Source organism: Balaenoptera physalus, assembly GCF_965194825.1.
Source record: "Balaenoptera physalus genome assembly, chromosome: 5".
NCBI classification, from domain to species: Eukaryota; Metazoa; Chordata; class Mammalia; order Artiodactyla; family Balaenopteridae; genus Balaenoptera; species Balaenoptera physalus.
In genome coordinates this window covers 52669557-52689108 of record NC_138884.1, presented here as the reverse complement: position 1 = coordinate 52689108, position 19552 = coordinate 52669557, and the positions used below count along the sequence as shown (strand labels likewise).

Genomic DNA, 19552 nt, shown 5'->3' with positions numbered 1-19552 from the left:
ATCTCAATTCCTAAATACTAACAACTAAACATGCAATATGTTCTGCTTGAATCAAACCAAGGATGTCTACAGGCTGTATCTGGGTCCAAAAGCCACAAATTTCTCAACTTAGCTTTAAATCATTAATTCATAAAAGGAATCTAAGTCTATAATTAGCCTCATAAAATTTGCACATATACATGTGCTTAAACTGAGAAGGCATTACACCCTATTGTTAGTTTATTTCTTCCCTATTCTCAACTGAACCATTTCCTTCTACATCTCAGGTAATCCAACCTGAATTTCTTCCTCTTGTTTATAGCTTTCTACTAATCCAGTAAATTCCACAGTAAGAAAATGTCTACTTCATCTTTGTGTATGGTATGCCCAAGGATGCTATGCATACAATAGTTCCTCAATAAACTAGAAAATGCAATCATCTAACCTTCAAAGACCTGCTAATGAAGTATTTATACTATCCTTATTTCAAAACAAATCGCATAATCTGTCCAAACTTCAAAACAACTTTGGAAAACCCAGTGAAAAACCTATAATGTGACAATTATATTCACACTAATTTTAACAAAAACTAGGTCAAAATATTATCACATACCTCACCAAAACCACCAAAGTACTCCCTTATTTTCTCTTCAGGTGTATCTGGAGAAAGGCCACCAACAAAAATTTTTTTAACAGGCTCTTTTGTTTTCATGGCTTTGGCCCTCTTAGGATCAATCACCTTCCCATTCAATTTATGTTCTTTCTGATCCATGACCTAAGGAAATGGAAATTTTTCATTTGAAAGATATATATCTTAACTAAAGTTCAGAGATTATTAACTTACTTAAAAATAATTATAGTTAAATAAATATAGCTAATGCCAGGCATATGTTGACCAGCTCACAATTAAACTGTCAATTGTGGTGATGTGATATCAGCTAATATATAACAATGTTTAAAAACCTAAAGGTCAGTAAGAATGAGGAGTTAATCAATTACTAGACAACCACCATGCCTTTACCTATTGGCAATATAAGCATGATTGCTACTTCCCTGTAGCCTAAAGACTAAAATGTAAAATGATTCAGTCAGAAGTTTCTTGCCTAGCAAATTTCAAAATCTGTATTTCTGTGAACTTATCACAGCATATCCTTCTAATTAGGCATCTTTAAGGTTTTTAAAATTAATTTTAATACAGTAGAGCCTGGCACACAGAAGTTTTCAGTAAAAAATTCTTGAATCTGACTCTCTTCATAAAACGTATTGGCAAGAGCTGTTATCTCTTCCTTCGTATAACTGCAAAAGGGGAAATCACAAATAATAGGCAGATTAATTGTATCAAACTATTCACATATTTTGTATTATTAACTGATTAGAACACATGGCACACTACCTTATCTACACTCTCCGACTCTTTAAATAGCACAAAGCCAAAACCCCTTGATCGCCCTGTGATAGGATCTAACTTCAGAGTGCAGTCTACGACTTCACCAAATTTGGAGAAGTAGTCCTTCAGATCTTTCTTTGTAGTGTCCCAGCTAAGGCCTCCTATAAACATTTTCCTGTAAAGACAAAAAGCAATATTAAAATGCTAAAAAAAAATTTTTAATTTTGCCTTAAGTATCCACATCAATAACACCTTCCCCAAAACTGCACCAATTTACTGGGCAGTGTATTAAAATCTCACTCTTCCTACATAACCACATATCAAGAACACCCTATTACAGTTTTGGAAAGTTTTGTTTGTCACTACTGCGCCTGCATAATTACAAAATAGGGAGCAAGCAGCAGATTAAGTCTTTTGACTTGCCAAAAAGAGAAATGTATCCCCAAAGTAAAAACAGTATACACTGTCTTTCTTAAATTACAAGTTAAATACTGGTAACAGCAACAGAATTTCACCTTGAAATTTCTCTTCCAAATCTTTATTGAACTTATGAAAAGGCTATGAGGTCCCCATTAATCACAGTAACTAGCATGTGTCTATGCTGAAGCTCCTTTCTTAACTGTTCTCTCATTAACAAAACTCTTAGCACGTAAAATGGGAAAGTCTCACAATTAAGTTGCAAACCAAGTTTTTCGATGTGCTAAGAATCCTTAATAAAGACAAAAGTAAGCAATTTAATGAACAAAAAAATTACCCAGTGAAGCACAATCCACTAATTAACCTAGATTATTTATTTCCAGTAGAACCTCAGTTAACCAGCAATAAAATATTTAAACCTTTAAAATGCTAAAAGTGACAGGTGGTAAGTGGAAACCACCAAGGCACTTTAAAACCAAAAATGCATCCCCCCCCCCAAAAAAAACTGTAAAGTGAAATCTTACTTTTATTACAGCAAAAGGCCATAAAGCTCAGATCTGGCAGCTCTGTGATCCCTTTTATATCTGCCCCCTTTACCCACTCCCACAAAAGAGCTAACATATACCTCCCTCCTACCCTTTAAAGAGACAGGACTAGAGATTATTATTTTAAGGATAAACTGTCAGAATTTGTTATGTGAGGGCTAAAAATCAATTTCACCATCAGAATAAAATCATGCTTGGTCAATGAGTTCTATCTTTGCAACTGCAGTGGGTCAGGGGGAGGGGTGGCGATGGGGGTGTGGTGCTAACTTCCAGCTCTGAAAAGAAATTAAAGCAGGAACATCTCCATCTTGTGGGCTTTTTAGGATATCGCCACTAAAGCCAATTCTTGCAACAAGAGGACAAAGTCTATCCCTAGAATAAGATCTTGCTTCTACTTAACCTACAGATGCCAGATTAACTGAGGTGTTACTGATCTTACTATTTTATCAGACTTGTTCTTACTTCTAATAAAGTTAACGCAAAAGAAGTCTTATTTTTAGGCATATAGTGTACTTCCCATTTAGGTTAGGTTTTCAACTTGTACCTGTATTCTAGAGCTGGACTATTTATATGCTTTACATTCAGGACTTCGGCTAATAAAATTTCCATGCTTTAAGTAACTTTTATTAACTCTTTTTATATTTTATAATCAAATGAGCATAACAAAACACCCACACTGTTGTACAGGTATTATTAATGTTTACTGACAATTCCATGGGGAAAAAAAGTTGAGGTATTTTCTCAATTACATTTTCTTTCATATCCAGTGAAATAATATCCAGTCCAAGTTACTTAAATTGCCTTAAGCACCTTTATTTTTAACCTAAAGATCCAGAGCACTTCCTTCATAGATGAAAGTACATTACCAACATTTACTCTTTCAAGGTGAAGAGAACACTGCTATCTTTTTAAGGATGAGAAAGAAACGGACTTCAAGGTAATGACCTCTTGGCTCAGATATTCATGGAAAGTTCTAGATAGAAACTTCAATTAAACTGAAATTTAACTATTAAATTACCACTTCTGTGATTATTACAGAAACTTTCCATCGATAATTTAACAGTCTGAAATTACTTCAAGCTGAAGAGAATAACAAAAGTCTTTAAAAAAAAAACTAAAATTGAAAGGCAAGAAAATTCTGTGTCTGTCCGGTCTGTTCCTCAGAGACAGAACTAGTTTTGATTTTATTTAACCAAGGCAATATTTATATTGGGTTGTGTCCTCAATTTAAAATTAACAAAAAATAATTACAAAGAAATAAATCAAGAATGAGGCACGTTCTTTAATTCACAAACCCCAAACTTTTTCTCAACATTGGGAGTCAGTTTTCTTAAATACTAGATAAGCATACTAATTCATCAACTGGCCCAGTAAGTGTTCTCTAAAGAAACTTTCCACGTTTAATATAGTCTTGAGTAAAGACGTTGTTAAACGTGTCTACCTTAGAGTTAAAAAAGGTCACCAAAGAGGCTATCCTTCTTAAACAATCAAATCCCATTTATCCAGAATATTAAATGTCCTAGTCAACTATAATTTATACATCCATAGAATGATTACTGTTTCTCAAAAAATTAGAGCAAAATATGTAGTAAAACTTCAGCTATCCAGCACCTTTAGAGAATGAGAAGCCAAATAGTCTACCTTCCTTCAAGCATTGCCTGCCTTCCTAATCTCTCTCCCCAATTGTTTTTAACCTTCAATTACTTGGAATGATTTTTTTTTCCTACGGCATATCACACACACTCTTCTGCCTTCCTAATCAAATGGAGTAATCATGATTTAACATTGAGTCAGTCACCACTAACACACTATGCTACTATAGCATGCCCGTAGGGTCTTCTGAACTTAGAGAACTATTTATTATACACTAAGTGCATCTTATTTCTTAGCTCTTTTAACAAATTCTAGTTTTCATTTTTGCCAGATTAATCAGCAGCTGCTATTCTAAAATGCTTTCCCCCGCCTTCCATTTTTTAGGAAGTTAGCCGGCACTCAAACTTTTCAAATTTGGGGTAAAGTAAAAGTAAACAGGCTCTGAGCAAGAGCCTAACTAGCTCTTTTTTGAGGCAAATTCATTACGTTTTGGCAGCCCAAAAGCACTCGTTTTCTTCTGCTCTAATAAGGAAGGGTGCTGCACAACTGATAACCTAACCAGACAGGTGGATATACTACAATGAACACATGCTGTACCAAATCCATTCTATCTTTACTAAATCTAGCATATTAAATAAATTCACCCCATTTTTACTCAGTAGACACACCAAAATATACATGTGTAACACATAAGAAAAAGTCTGTTATCTTAATTCTGGATAAATGGGAACTTATTTTAGCCTCTCTAAAACACCAGCATTCTGCTCTGCCTCAAATTACAGGATGGTATATATAAGATGGTATCAATTTAAACATTCTATATTTTATATTACTGTATCTTGCTTAAAACACAATACCTAGTGTCTGTCCAGATTACCTTTGCTGCCTTGAACACAAAGACTGACTTTCAAGTTGCTTTCACCCCTGCAGAGATGTGCAAAACACTTTACAATGAAGGAGAGCTGGAACTTCAGAAAAATCCTGAGCAGCGAAAGTTAAAACTACAGCACAGGACTTGTTCAAGTAGCAGAAATGGGCCCCTAATACTGCAATACAAGCTTAAAATTTGATCCTTACTTGTAAGTGAATCAATAATCCCAATTAAAGTGTAGGACTTTACCTACAGTATCAAGTTTAATTTCTTAATCCTATCTGTAAAGTTATTTAGCACCCCAAAGGCAATATAGTATTCAACTTAAAACACCTACTCAACAATTGAAATATTCTTGCCTTATAGATACTGACATTATACCATATTATAACATTAAATGACAGGCACAAAGTTATACAACTCAGTGCAGATAACTCTCCAAATGAGAATTTAGGTTGCTTTGTGGGACTCTCTCTTCGAGAGGAAGTACATTTAAAGGCAGTAAGCCAAACTGGTTGGGGTTTAAATCCTTCCTCCAGAACTAAGAGCTTACCTCTATCTGCAGTGAGGATTTAAATGGCACAGAACATGGTCTGACACATCCCAAGTGCTCAATAGAAATAAATTACTATTTAGTAAGGATAGAGCACAATCTAAATAAAGCAATTTTTTCACTTACTCAATGGCTTAAATTTTTTTTTTTAATCTGCATGAGCTATATGAAGTTTCCAACATTAAAGGGAAAAGGCCAGGATGAGTTTTATATAAATGGATCCTAAGATTAGTTTTAATGCTAAAGACTTAACCCAGAAATTTTAAATATCCCATGTAAAAACTACAGACTGGAAATTAGGTTTTCTAAGCTCTTAAATAAAATGTAGTTCCAAAATCACACTGATGACTTGTCTGTACTCTACATAAATGCCAGTAACTTCAGTAAGGAATAATTTCAAAATATAAACAGCAATATACATGGAGCAGTGCTGGCTGGTGGAAACTGCTCTAATACTATTTTTTCCCATCTAAGAACTTTACTCTCAATACTACTGAGGTTTCTAGGTTTAACACTCTACTCAACAGTAAGTTTTTTTTATATAAAGATACTTGGCCTACTACCCTATTCAAGGTAAATGACAAACACATCATTACACTTTTTCCCAATTTTGGAAAGGGAAAAAAAGGATTCTGTAACTTTTAAACACTTCCTAACAACTCATGGCCTTCCATATGTGGTTTCATAACAAATTCTGACAGTTTAAAAACTACAACAGCATGTCGATCTGATATATATTTCAAGTACACAACATAACTGGCCAATCACTGTCACCTTTTAGAGTAATGTTACTCAAACCTACCACTAATCCTTATTTAAATAAAACTTCTGGTATTTATCCTTAAAATTATTCCTTTACAATCCTAAAATGACATTAAGTATAGTGAAATCTCACCAATAGATAAGAAATGAGTATTTATTTTCCTTATAAAATATAGATTTAGTTTAAAATTAAGTCAGTAGTTAACCTAAAATGGGGAGGGGTTTACTTTTTGCAACTAGGTAGTATCACATGGTATCATTTTAGAATCTGTATAAAAAATACCCTTGGAAACAGTCTGACAAACTTTTAACAAGTCAATAAAAAAGATTAATTCCTCTAGGTAATATATTAGATCTCATTTCTTCATACTTTGAATGAACTTAAATGACTAAAAAAGATAAGTGAGTTGAAACATAATAGCTAATAAATTAAACATGACTGTTTTTGAATAAACTTTAAATGTTTAACCCAAAATCTCCCCTTTTCTTCATTTCATTCCCAAGCAGGAATGACATCTTGTATTTTTACTTTTAAAATAAACTCTCAATCAGCTTTATAAGGTAAACTCTCCTCTACCTAGAGGTTAAGGAATGGGGTTTCCTTAACCTAGAGGTTAAGGTTCTGGTTAACTGAGATTACTACACATTCACAATTCTATAAAGTTTTTTTTATTAGAAACCAATTTAAATAGCAACACTAAACTCAGAAAATGATTTTTACCTTGATGGAATTTCAGAATCTTGCAATGCTTTAAAATCACATTACTTTTTAATAATATAAGGGGAAAATTATGTAAGATTCATTCCATGACATTATTGGTTACTTTTTGAGTATATTAGCTGATAGTTTTTCATCTATCTTTCTCACAAGACTTGGGGTAGGGAAACTAGAGTTGAGTCTCCTGGCTGTTTGGACTTTATGGTAGTTTCAAGTCTAGATAAGCAGGAGCTTACAGAATAGGACCCAATACTTAAAAACTACCACCTTGATTACTGGCCAAACACTGCTAGTAATAATACGTGTCTCCCCACTCCACCCCCAAACAGTCTTAAATGTCTAGCTCCAATGTACAATATGTAATACTCCAGAAACTAAAACATGCTTACCTTTACACCACAGGAGTAAACCACTGGCAGTATCAACTATTAAGGCACAGGATAAATACACACAAGCTATGAAAGCAGGCTATGTAGTCAATCTTCCTGTGGTGAGCATTGTTTCCAACACACAAATCAGCAAACCAAGTAACGAACATGTTATATTACCTGAGACCACACTGTTGGAAGTGAAGTAACAGAAACAGATCCCACGCTTCCAGCATCCAGTTCAGTGCCCTATCTACTAAAACGTTGAAGCAGAACTAAAGTTGTTTCACTCCATTTGTGAATATGCACACACTCGAGGTGCACAGGTTTAATTGGAATATGGAAAAAGTTATTATTCTATTACTTTTTAAATGCTTTCAAGCTAAAACTAATCATTCTCCATGTTGGCCATGAATCACACACAACAGCAGATTCAAAACCTTCTTATATTAAGTGCACCCTTACAGATAACAATACCCAAGCAATGTTTAAAAAAAAAAAAAAAATACACAGTAAGTATACACTTAATTTATAGAAGGGGCCACAAGTATATTTATCTCAAAAAGCAGCACTCAAAAACTTCAATGATAGTCTCCAATTCCAAACCCAAAAGGTCAGGTGATTTTTAGTATCCTTCATGATAAATAAGAATTTGAAATGAAAAGAATTTCGTACTCCTTCCTTAGGTGTTAATCATCTCAAATCTGGGGGCATCCATTACTACAATTAACCCAGGAAACTTGTCAAAGGTTCCGAAGAATGCTAAAATTCAGACCCATGTACTCAGGGTCTCAACTTTACAGTAAATCCAACTTACGGAATCAAAGGCCCGTAAATTTGGCATAAGACTGCTTTTGTATCTAAAAGTAACTGCTCTTCTACGAAGCAAACAACGTTCAAGATGCCCCAGAAGCACTAGGGTATAGACTATAATCTCAAATATTTAAAACAACAAAGTGTTAGGTAAACCCATTTCTTAAAAAATGGGTTTTTTTTAAGCACTAGGGTATAGACTATAATCTCAAATATTTAAAACAACAAAGTGTTAGGTAAACCCATTTCTTAAAAATTAGACAGGAGACAACCTACAGCACAATTAATTCACAAAATCCTCAAACAGGAAGAATCACACTTGAGTTTATACACTAATGGTTACAGAACTAGATCAACAGTCCTGTTATTAGAAAAGTATTGCTGTACTTTGGCTCATAAATGAACGGGATTATTCTGCTTCTTGCCTAACCCAATGCAGGCAAGTCAATGTACCTACCTTGTAAAATTGAAAGCTACAATATTATAGTTCCCCAATAATCATGAGAAAGTAAAAACTCTGTCTCCAGGTAGCTTACTATACATGGCATGCATATTTTGCCAGACACTAATTTTAAAGTACCTACACACTGAAAGGATCATAGCCCTATAGAGAACGTAATGAGTTCACACCAAAATGGGAAATATCAGTGCAACTGCTTTTAAGTAAAAACTAGGGATGTTAAAGTTGGAAAAATTATAATGAGGTGAGCTCAGGAAGGCATTTTACTATGTAAGTGAATAATTACTCTAAAGGTCCATAGTAAATTGTGGAAACGCTTTACTCCACTAGAGGTATAACAGGCATGTCCTCCTCAAAATAGCTGTTTATTCTTGTACTAAGGGGAAAAAAAAACCACTTAAGTCTGCAACAAATTGATTTTTAAAATAGTTTTAGGATGAAATTGTAACTCACTTCAGTCTCAAGTTAGAATTGTAAAAAGATACACACACAGAAATGTGTTTAAGAAATTAAATTTAGATTTTATATCTAGTAACCAGTCTTACCCTCACCACTATTATTAAACTTCTGCCCAATTTCCCTCAAACTGGGAGACAAGAGAACAGATAGGGTGGCAAGTGCAGACACCAAAAAGATTAAGTCTTGAGGGCTTTCTGTTCAAAAAGAAAAACAAGAATATGTGTAACAGATGAGGCTATCTGATCGGACAGTAATTTTTTTAAATATTTATTTATTTATTTGGCTGCGCCAGGTCTTAGCTGCGGCACGCTGGAACTTTTGTTGTGGCACGCGGGGGTACATTATTTTAAAAGTCAAGTATTAAACTTTAAAAATGAAAATATTTGTTAAATGTAAACTCAAAGTAAACCTCATAATCGAAAATGTTCATTAACTATAAATATTTAATTGTCCACTTTTCCTAAGAGGTCAAAAAACTTGCAAAGTTATAGTATTAACAGACCACATATAATTTCTGCAAGAGTCAAAGCAACAACCTTTAAACATAAGTTTATGATCCTTTCAAATTACTGAAAATAATTGCTTACATATCTGAAATATGTAATGGAGTAATAAAGTCAAGTACAGTTATTAATTTGTTCTTATTTACTTTGCCACTATTACCTAGCAGTGAAATTGAACTATCACAGGACCAAATAGAATAATTTCCATCAAAAAACTTTTATTCTGGGGACTTCCCTCGCAGTCCAGTGGTTAAGACTCCACGCTCCCAATACAAGGGGCACGGGTTCAATCCCTGGTCTCGGGGAAGATCCCGAGTGGCGCGGCCAAAAAAAAAAACCAAAACAAACAAACAAACAAAAAAAAAAACCAAGCAACTTTTATTCTGTATGTCACACTTTATCTCCAATATAAAACTGGACAGATTTCAGTTAAAGAAAATAATAAGCTCCTGTAAAATGTAAATACTGTCCCAACTGGGCTCTTAGAATGTTGTTTGTACAGATGTTAAATCAACTATCTGCAAGTTACTGGCCCTCTAAACTCCAGTGGTGGTAGATACAAACTCCTGGAAAACTCAAATATAATCCTGAAGGCAGAAATACTGACATTTAGGGGAACAGGAGGGATAAAAAGAACAATACTCAATCTACCAGCCTTCCAAAAAGTCATGCAATTGTGAATACGTCAACCAACCAACTGTAATTAACATTCCAACCAAATCACACTGAAAATCTAAAAATCTGATTTAAGCTGTAGTGGAAAGCCACATCAGCACGCCTTTAATAGTACATGTGCAATTCTTATTAAAGTTCTATTTACAAATATGGTTGGTGATTTTAAAAAAAAGTCATTTTTGCATATACATCACTACTTTAAAAATTGTTTTACTACTGACATTTCCAGAATATTTCAGTATAACATGCAATACATTTTAAACACACACTTTATTGTAGCAGATAACCTTCACGTATAACATTAAACTTAGAATTACAAGAAAAATTTTTTTGTCTTAAAACAAATCAAATTTAAAATTAAATACTTTCTTGCCCAAATATAAAAATATCATTACTTATTATATTAAGTTTTAATTGGCCAAACCACAATTACATGCATTACCACAGACCAAAAACCACGTAATGGCATCAATTCTGCCCAAAGATCACACATGATGCCTAAAAAGGTTTTATATCCCAGGTACAAAATATCCTACTGTACTAAAGTCTAGAATTTCCTGGGGATCAATGGGCAACTAACCAATACACAGCCTCCACATGTTATGACTATTGAAACCTTTATATTACAGAAATAAAATTTAAAAGTTTTACCATTCTTCCCGCTGTGCCGTCGCTGCTTCAGAGTGTCGTGGGGAGGAGTTTGAATGGCTAGGGAATTAACAACCGGTACAGCAACCAATCAAAATTCTAGTTTTAGTTTTTGACATTGTTAGGGTTAAAAACTTTAATTCATTTACACTTCGGTTCAACAGTAGATAACTACAAAGGCAGCTGCTTTGTGACTTGAAAAATCAGAACAGAAAGCCCGCCCCAAACAGTAAGTTACACAATCATTTGGGTGCCTCTGTCCGAAGAACAGAATTCAGAAAAAAACCAAAATGTTAAAAGGCTTAAGTTTCCAAATATTTAACATATCCCTTTCTTAAACTAAGCTATATATAATTCCAGATAAATTAAGAAAGGCTCATTTCCCATCCCACCTCCACTCTCCCAAAGCCAGCACAATCAGCAAAACAGCCCGACAAGAGTCTGCCTAGGCTGAGAATATTAAATCCTATATTCCAAAGGGCTTCTCTCTCCCCCCTCCAAAGCTTGTGCTTTTTCCTAATAAAGGGAATGTTTTCCAATATTGAGTTAAAGCGACATTTTATTGCTTTTACCTTCCAGCCAACACCTTTCTCCTTGTTACACACACACACCCCCCAATTACAAAAAGTAATGGAAGCGTTAACCCAACATCAGCGATCAGTAACGGGAATAAGAAGAAAACCCAACCAAGAACCCCTGACTTAGTCCCTCCTGCTAACTCCTATTTTATGTTCCCGGCTCCCAAATGCTGCGTTCTAAAAAATTTCATGCAGCTTTAAATAACATATACAACGTATTCCAATCGGAGAAAACAAGTTACTACTTAAAAACCTGCAAAAAGAATAAAAACCATAGCACATTACAGAATTTGTTCATTTTATGAAAGAAGGCTGGTGGGCCTCCTGTAACTTAAGTAGGTGAGAGCGGGAAGGAGAAATCAAGAGAGACCAAAAAAAGGATTCTGGGCACGGCGTGGGTTGTAAAAAATGAAAATTGCACAGAAAAAGTAAGGTAAGAGTACACTATCTGTACGAAGAGTTGAGGAACCCAATAGCTGAGGGCGCGAAAAAGGTGCGCGGTTAGAACAACTCTGCGGGGTGGGGGAAGGGCGGGCAGCAAGCCGGAGGTAGACCAGCTCCAGCCAAGTGCAGGCCCCGCCGACAAGGAACTTAAGGAAAGCCCTTGGAGCAAAACCAACATACCAACAGGCGAGTCGGGGAATTTCACCAGGCCCAGTTGGTTCCGTAGGCTAGAAAGTGGGGACTATGCAAGCAAGTCGTTGTACGATGGTGTACAGTAGAAAAACGAAAAGGCTGAGGCGAAACTTACTCAAAATACTGAAAAACATTCGGCCTGAAGCCAAGACGGGAGGAGCAGAGCTGGACAACCTACACGTTCCCCGAAGCATGTGCTTACAAAGAATGGCATCGTCTAGGGATGCTGCAGTGAGAAGCACCAAATAAACCTTAGTTATCCAGGCATAAGGGCTTTTTGTATCTGATTGCGTTTTTATGCCCAGGACTTTAGAAAACTGGGGAGAGAGAAGACAGCGGGAAAAGAAAAAAGGTACCCCTCGACAGGCGGGAAAAAATCCTGGCGGCCAAGTCGGTGGGAGGAGACCCAAGGCGAGGGAGGGAAGAAGGGCGGGCCGGGGAGCAGCATGGTGACGGCTAAAGGTGGAAACGTGTGTGATGGGGGAGGGGGCGATTAGCAGCAGGGGAAGAAGGAAACGAAAGCCCGGGGGAGCCCGGCGTAGAGAAGGGGATAACAGTGCAAAAAGGCTGCACGGGAGCCTGGAGCACGGGCGGAGAGCGGGAACGAGGCCTAATGGCGGGGGAGAAGGAGGGGGAGGGGGGATAGTTGGGCCTGACTATCCCGGGCCGCCCCTTACTCACCCTTCATCCTCCTCGTTCTTACTGGCATCGATCTTCGCCCCCTCCGACTCGGCGCTGCCTCCTTCGGTGCCTCCGGCCGCGGTTCCGCCCCCGGTCCCGGCTCCGCTTCCCGCCGCCGCCGCTGCCCCCTGCGCCGCCACCACCATGGCTCCCTCCTGTTCGCCCGCCGAGCCGCCTACCGCCGCCGTTGTGGCTGCCGCCGCCGCCCCGTCCCCGCCGAACTGCTCCTCCGACATAGTGCTACTGCCTCCGCCGCCGCCGAGACTACACCCGCCGCTGCCGCGAATCGAAACTAGCAGCAAAGTAATCCCCGCCGCTGCCGCGCGCCCGCTCTACCGCGCGAAGCACACAACAAGACAGAGAAGGCGCGCGTGGATGCAAAGGCTCCTGCGCCTCTCCCCGGCCTGCCCCCCTTGCCTCCCACTCTCGCGCGGCGCGCACTCCCACTCTCGTCCGCCGCACTAAAAAAGAATAAGCAGCGGCGGCCGCTCTCGCCTCCTCCTCGCTTTAATGGCGCCGCCGCGGACCACCTAAAATGGCCGACGGAAGAACGGCGCGTCCCGGTCACGTGGCGCGCGAGCGCGCCCTTTGCACCTCCCCCGCCCCCTCTACCGCTAGTTTTTTTCCCCTTCCTCCTCGGTCCCGCCCTCTCGCTCCCTTTTATACCTTCCTCGCACGCGCTGCGCCGCACAGCGTGGGGCCTTTAAAGGGAACCGGAAATGGCGTTCTATAAGACGGCCGCGCGGAGACCATCGAGAACAAGGAGCGCTGTTTCGAAGGCGCGGCTAGAAGGGCCCCTTCGTCCGCCGCAGCTTTTCCGAGGGTTCCTGGTCGGCTCACCCCCATCCCCACCCCCACCCCCAGCAGCGGGCGGGAGCAGCGGCGTAGGGCAGGGGTGTGGTAGCACCTCCCGGAAGGCGGCCGTACCCTGTGCGCCTGCGGATTTGGAGTGGGGGAGGGGAGGCGCACAGCCGGCTGCTCCCCGCGTGTTAGCGGTGCCAGCCCGACAAGGGAGGCTGGCCTGAGGTGTCGGCCTTGTCCCACAGACTCCGGGGGACGCCTGGCTCGCGGTAGCCTGAGCGAGGCGCCGCGCCTGGCCGCGTGGGTGCACGGACTGCGGCAGCTCCTCCGGCCGCCGTAGTCGCCCGCGACCGGGTGACATTGAGGTTTCCCGGGCTGCAGCTGCCGCGCTTCCCAACCCCTGGCGGGCAGGCTGAGGCCGTTGACGATTAGGGCTGCTTTTCTTTTAAGAGTTGCTTTGCAAGTAAGACTTCTGCTTGCCTGCTTTTCTCCTGAAATTTTTCGTCAGAAGAAGCAGGTAACTTGCGTATTTTAAGGAACAGGGATTGTTTTGCATTGCTTGCTGTATTTGAGGATCCTGAAACCTACCACGATTCTTTGAAAATACTAGGAGTTAGGAAGGGTGTTAGATCAACCAAGAGTTCACTTAAGTTAATGTTTTTTAGCCCTTGTACTAAATAGAATATATAGATGCTGCGAATCTTCTTTACAAGGTTTCTCAGTTTGTTGTGGGTTAGGGGAGTTTTCTGTTGTTAAACACCGCTCGGAATTTTATGCAGGCTAACAGTCAAGTTCTTTAATAGACCTATTAGAAATCCCAAGCGCCTTGGCTGGAAACTGGATTATTCAGGCTTTGGGATTTGCTGCTTCCTGCAATTACATCTTGAAGAAAATGAAGTTTTTAGGTACTTCTTTAGTCAACGAATGATTATTTGCCTGTTTAGCGTGTGCCCAGGCACTGGGGAAACGAAGACTAGTGTGAAATATCGAAAAGAACTCTGCAGAGTTTAAATATTTGTTTTCCACTGTGTAATTAAATGAATTTGTATTAACACTATCCAAAAATCTCAAAGGAAGACTGAAAACACTTAATTTTTTATAATTAGTCAAGTTAGGATTTGCGTGACAGAATAATTAAAACTCAAGAATACAAATCAAATTCTGAAAACGTCTTAAAAATATAATCTTACTGAACTCCTGTATTACGTAAATCACACAGAGGCAGTGCCAAGAATGTGTATCTCAGATCAAGTGGTAGTGACTTCAGGTATGTCTCCACCTGTCAAAATAGTAGCCAAGGGACTTCCCTGGCGGTCCAGTGGTTAAGACGACACCCTTCCACTGCAGGGGGCTCGGGGTTGGATCCCTGTTGGGGGAACTAAGGTCCCTCATGCAGCGTGGCACGGACCCCCCCAAAAAAAGGAACAGTAGCCAAGAAGAAAGTGGGTATTGTGCTCAAACCGAATATTCCAACTTAGAGACAACTAAGAAGCAGCTCACCTGAAGGGGGTGCCTTTTGAATCTCTTCTGTCTTCAAAAGATGATTCTTTTGCTTTTTGTAAAATTTTTTAAATTTTATTTTATTTATTTTTTTATACAGCAGGTTCTTATTAGTCATCCATTTTATACATTTTGGTGTATACATGTCAATCCCAATCTCCCAATTCATCCCACCACCACCACCCCCCGCCCCGCCACTTTTGCTTTTAAGACAGCTTTAGACATGCCTGCCTTCTAGTAATAGACTTTCCCAAAAGGTTTATTTTAATTCACATGTAGCCCAGTAACTTCTGGACTTTCTTGGAGTTTATATTAAAAATTCCAGGAAACCTAGGAATGATTTTAAAGCTAACACCTTTATTATGTGTTATGTGAGTATGTATGATGCCTTATCACTCATATCCCTGCATATTATGGTCCAAATCTCTGCATCCTATGCTCCAGCATCCACCCAGCATTCTTCTGAGAACCCATTCAACTTCAACCCTAGTTCTTTTCACATTCTTCATCTGCCTGGTAAACTCCTGTTCATCCTTCAAAACCCCAATTAAATGTTCCTACTTCTGTGAAGCCTTCCCAGACTCCCTGAGGCAGAATTAATCATACATTCTCACAGTCTTTATCTTTACTTCTGTTTTTCTAAATATATAATTTTACTAGACCATGAGTTCCTGGAGAGTAAAGTTAATGTGTTCTATGTATCCTTCCTTCCTCATGCACACACGTACACATAACACACATAATAGACTAATTGCTGGTTGAATTATTGATGACAACTTGTTAGGTTTAGGATCTTTCAGGCAAACTAGGTATGCTTCCAGGGACTTAAAAGTCTCTTCCCACCATCCCACTTCATCTCTGGCATAAAAACACTTCCTCAAACCACTTGCTGGTGTGTGAAGTTCCTTAAGAGGGAGAACCAAACTTGTATTCCATAGTCATAGGTAAGAATTTACTGTTTAAGGGGCTGAAGATTGTATATTGGCACTATGTTAGACTGGCCCAATCCACTGCAGGGACGTCGTGTCCCCTTTCAGTGTCCATGACATCAGAAATTCCATGCTTCAGGAGGTTCCCAGTGATTCAGATAACACTGAAATGTTACATCCTCATTGAATTCAGCATTTATGAAGAAAAAACTGCAGAAAAAACTAGAGCAATTACAAAAGGCAGAATTCATTTGAGACTTTAAACTGGAATCACTTTTACCCAGGACAAGATGTACACACCTAAGTCAAGAAGTCACAGTTTATCTGCTAAATGCACTCTACAAGGAGTTCCCTGGTAGCCTAGTGATTAGGATTCCGGACTTTGACTGCCATGGCCTGAGTTCAGCCCCTAGTCAGAGAACTGAGACCCCGCAAGCTGTGTGGCATGGCCAAAAAATAAAAAATAAATAAATATACTCTACAAATGGAGCAAGCAAATCTATGCTCAAAAATTTTTAAGTGGAATATGTATTTCATTCAGCAACCTAGAATAAACAGTGTCCAGAAGAAACAGCAGAGAGAATTCATTTCCTATGCAAGGTACACATACTTGAGACTCTTCTACAACAATGTTTAACAGCCATTTACTTGCAGAACACCTTCAGTAGGATTTAAGCTTTTTGTTGAAGAATTAGCTTGTGATTTTAAGTGAAGTGACCAACTGCGCAAAAAGTGAACATTCTCTATCATCATTCTTGGTTGTTAGGAAGCTCCCTTTTCACTTAGAGAAGAGAAAGGCCCTATCACTGTGAACTGTCAGATTTTACTTTAGCAAGTCTATCATAGAGTCAGTTATGCTTGACCACAGAGATGTCAATAGGGTGCCTTTAGATTCAATTAAAGAAAACCTAGCTCAAAAAAGATTCAAACAATAAAAAAATTTATCTCACTCCAGACCTACATATCCAACTGCCTGCTTAACTTCTCCACTTGGTTGTCCCACAGGCATCTCAAGCTTTAGATGTCCAAAACTGAGCTCACCTTCCCTACAAATCAGCTTCTTTGGTCTTCCTCTTCTCCATAAATGACACCTCCACCCACCCGTGTGCTCCTGGCAAAAATCAGGGAATCCTTGATAGCACCCCGCACCTTCACCCCCCATATCCAATCAGTCACTAACTTCTACCTCCAAAATATGTCTTCATTCATCCAGATGCTTCTTAGAACATAAATAGTGGGTTATTTCTAGTTAGATTTATTCTCATTCAACCATGCAACACATGACACAGGTACATTTCCGGCGCTGGGAATGTAACAGTGACCAAAGCAGGTCTGATCTCATGGAGCTGACATTCTAGTGGAAGAGACAAACAATAGACGAAATAATGTAATAATGTAATATAATTTTAAGTAGTGATAGGAAGAAACATTGGGAGGTGCTAGAGATAGCTAATGTGCTATTTTAGATACAGCGGTCAGAGAAGACCCTTGGAGGAGGTGCCTTTCTGAGTAGAGCCCTGAAGGAGATGAGGGAGAAAGCCATACACATAGCTCAGGGAAGACTTTACAAAGCAAAGACAGGACTGTTCTTGGCACTTTCAGTGAATGATAGAGGCCAATGTGACTGAATAGAGTGAAGGCAAGAAAGCATAATAGATCATACCTGAGAGGTATCCAGAAACCAGGTCCCCCAGGGCCTTCCTTGTAAGCTGCAGTTAGCACTTTGCTTTTATTATAAATGTGAAGAGAGGGGCTTCCCTGGTAGCGCAGTGGTTAAGAATCCGCCTGCCAATGCAGGGGACATGGGTTCGAGCCCTGGTCTGGGAAGATCCCACATGCCGCAGAGCAGCTAAGCCCGTGAGCCACAACTACTGAGCCTGCGCTCTAGAGCCTACGAGCCACAGCTGCTGAGCCCACGTGCCACAACTACTAAAGCCTGTGCCTAGAGCCCGTGCTCCACAACAAGAGAAGCCACGACAGTGAGAAGCCCGTGCACCGCAACTAGAGAAAGCCTACATGCAGCAACGAAGACCCAACGCAGCCAAAAATAAATAAATAAAACAAATTTTTTTAATTAAAAAATAAATAAAATTTTAAAATAAATGTGATGAGAAACTATGGGAGGATTTTGAGCAGGGGAAGGATATGATCTGAATTAAACTTTAAGTGGCTGGAATAATCCAGATGATTATAATCTGGATTCGAATAATCCAGATCATTCTGGATGTTGTATGGACAGTGGACCATGGGAGGGTATCAGGAAGATGAGTCAGAGGCCTTTGTCATGAGGCCTCTCATGGTTGATTTCTTCTGACGAGAGGCTAATCTCCAAATAAAGTGTTATTTATATGTGGTCACATGAGTGTATTTTTTCTAGAATGACATTTTCTACAAAGAAAAACATGCTCTGATGACAACAAGGGATTATTAAAAATAAAACAAGAATTGGATTAATATTATTAATAATATTTCCAATAGAGAGTAAGACTAACATTATCGTTAAATTCAGTATTTTTTCCTTTTTTCCCTCCCCTTTTCTGGAGCTCTGGGATGAAATTTTGGTTAACTGCTGCAGCTAGGGCTTATCCAGAGCCTTTTCATAATCCTGCCTCAGGCACTGCAATACAATATTTTGACTTGAACTGAGTTCTGGCATCTTGGATCCTCCAGACATCTTTTTCTTCCCAGGGACCAAGGCTGAAGCCAAATAATATCAGGTTTTGTTTCATAATCAACCTGTAAGTTTCTTTTAGCTGCTAATTTTATAGTTGTCCTGCATAGTTTTTAGGAGCTACAGTACAAGAGAATAATTATTGAAAGAGGACATAATATTGAAAAGTTGGCGTTTTCAGATTAAGGTTCAACTAACAAACATTGAAAGCCTCAGAAAAAGTTTAGGAATGTGTTTCTTGTCCTGGGGCTATTTGGAGCGTTTCCTTTATTGCAGTGGCTCTGAGTTATTTGGTATTCCTCATCCAGTACAAGCTGCTCGAGAATAATCACTTCCTTACACCAGGGCTGGGAGTTCTCAGACACTCAGACTCAATACAGTTGCTCAAAAGTCACACTTTAAAAGTAGTGACACATAATCAACAGTCCATCTGGCCATAGTAGGAGGGGTTTGTTCTATTTAACTTGTTCGTGTCCTTGATGTTTTGGCTACTATAGTAGACATTTGGGGTTGGAGCCAAACATCGGTTTTCCCTTCTCGAGTCGACTAATCAGAATGAACTCATCACCCCTGGTCACATAGTTTGGTTTGGGAAAGGCACAGAGGCTAAATCAACCAATCATATTCAAGAAATTCTCTTTGACATCTGAGTGAAGAAATCCTCTCCCACTCACTGGTCAATCATAAGCTGAGAAGCATGTAGCTGAGGGAACCACTGGCAGCTGTTTTGCAACAAAAAATGCCTATGAAGATAGGAATCAAAGAGCAATGAAGAGTAACCGAGACATGGAAGACAGGATAGCAGGTCCTGCTCACAGTTTTTGAGCTACCAGATCAATTTCCACTACAGCTATCCCTACCTCTAGACTTAGTCTCATGACTCAGTACATGCCCTTTATCATTTAAGCACAGTTTGACTTACCAGTTAATTTCTCAAAATCAGAAGTTTTCTAACTATGCTGAATTGTTGGTTGTCAACTTTGCATTACTGCCACCCACATGTAC

At 39.2% G+C, this 19552-nt stretch overlaps 1 protein-coding gene and 1 long non-coding RNA gene across 7 annotated transcripts in view; one reads left to right on the top strand and one right to left on the bottom strand.

Annotated features, from left to right (window-relative positions):
- The window catches only part of HNRNPD (heterogeneous nuclear ribonucleoprotein D), a 17366-nt gene extending 4164 nt beyond the window's left edge, over positions 1-13202 (bottom strand). For 2 of the 6 annotated variants that reach the window (XR_014264282.1, XM_082463897.1), the window contains exons 1-4: positions 12647-13200; positions 10755-10811; positions 1373-1541; positions 593-754 (exon numbers count right to left, since the gene is read on the bottom strand). Coding sequence is in view for 4 of the 6 variants with exons in the window: in XM_082463897.1 (XP_082320023.1) it covers positions 593-754; positions 1373-1541; positions 10755-10811; positions 12647-12882 (624 nt within the window). In the remaining 2 variants the exon portion in view is untranslated. Of the gene's footprint in view, positions 1-592; positions 755-1372; positions 1542-10754; positions 10812-12646 lie in introns of all 6 variants that reach the window. The other 4 variants (XR_014264281.1, XM_082463899.1, XM_082463898.1 and 1 more) reach the window with 4 other exon arrangements.
- LOC309661910 lies at positions 1548-8381 on the top strand. Its single transcript, XR_014264361.1, has 2 exons — positions 1548-8156; positions 8243-8381. It is a non-coding gene; the product is annotated as an uncharacterized lncRNA (long non-coding RNA).
- Positions 13203-19552: the final 6350 nt, after the last annotated feature.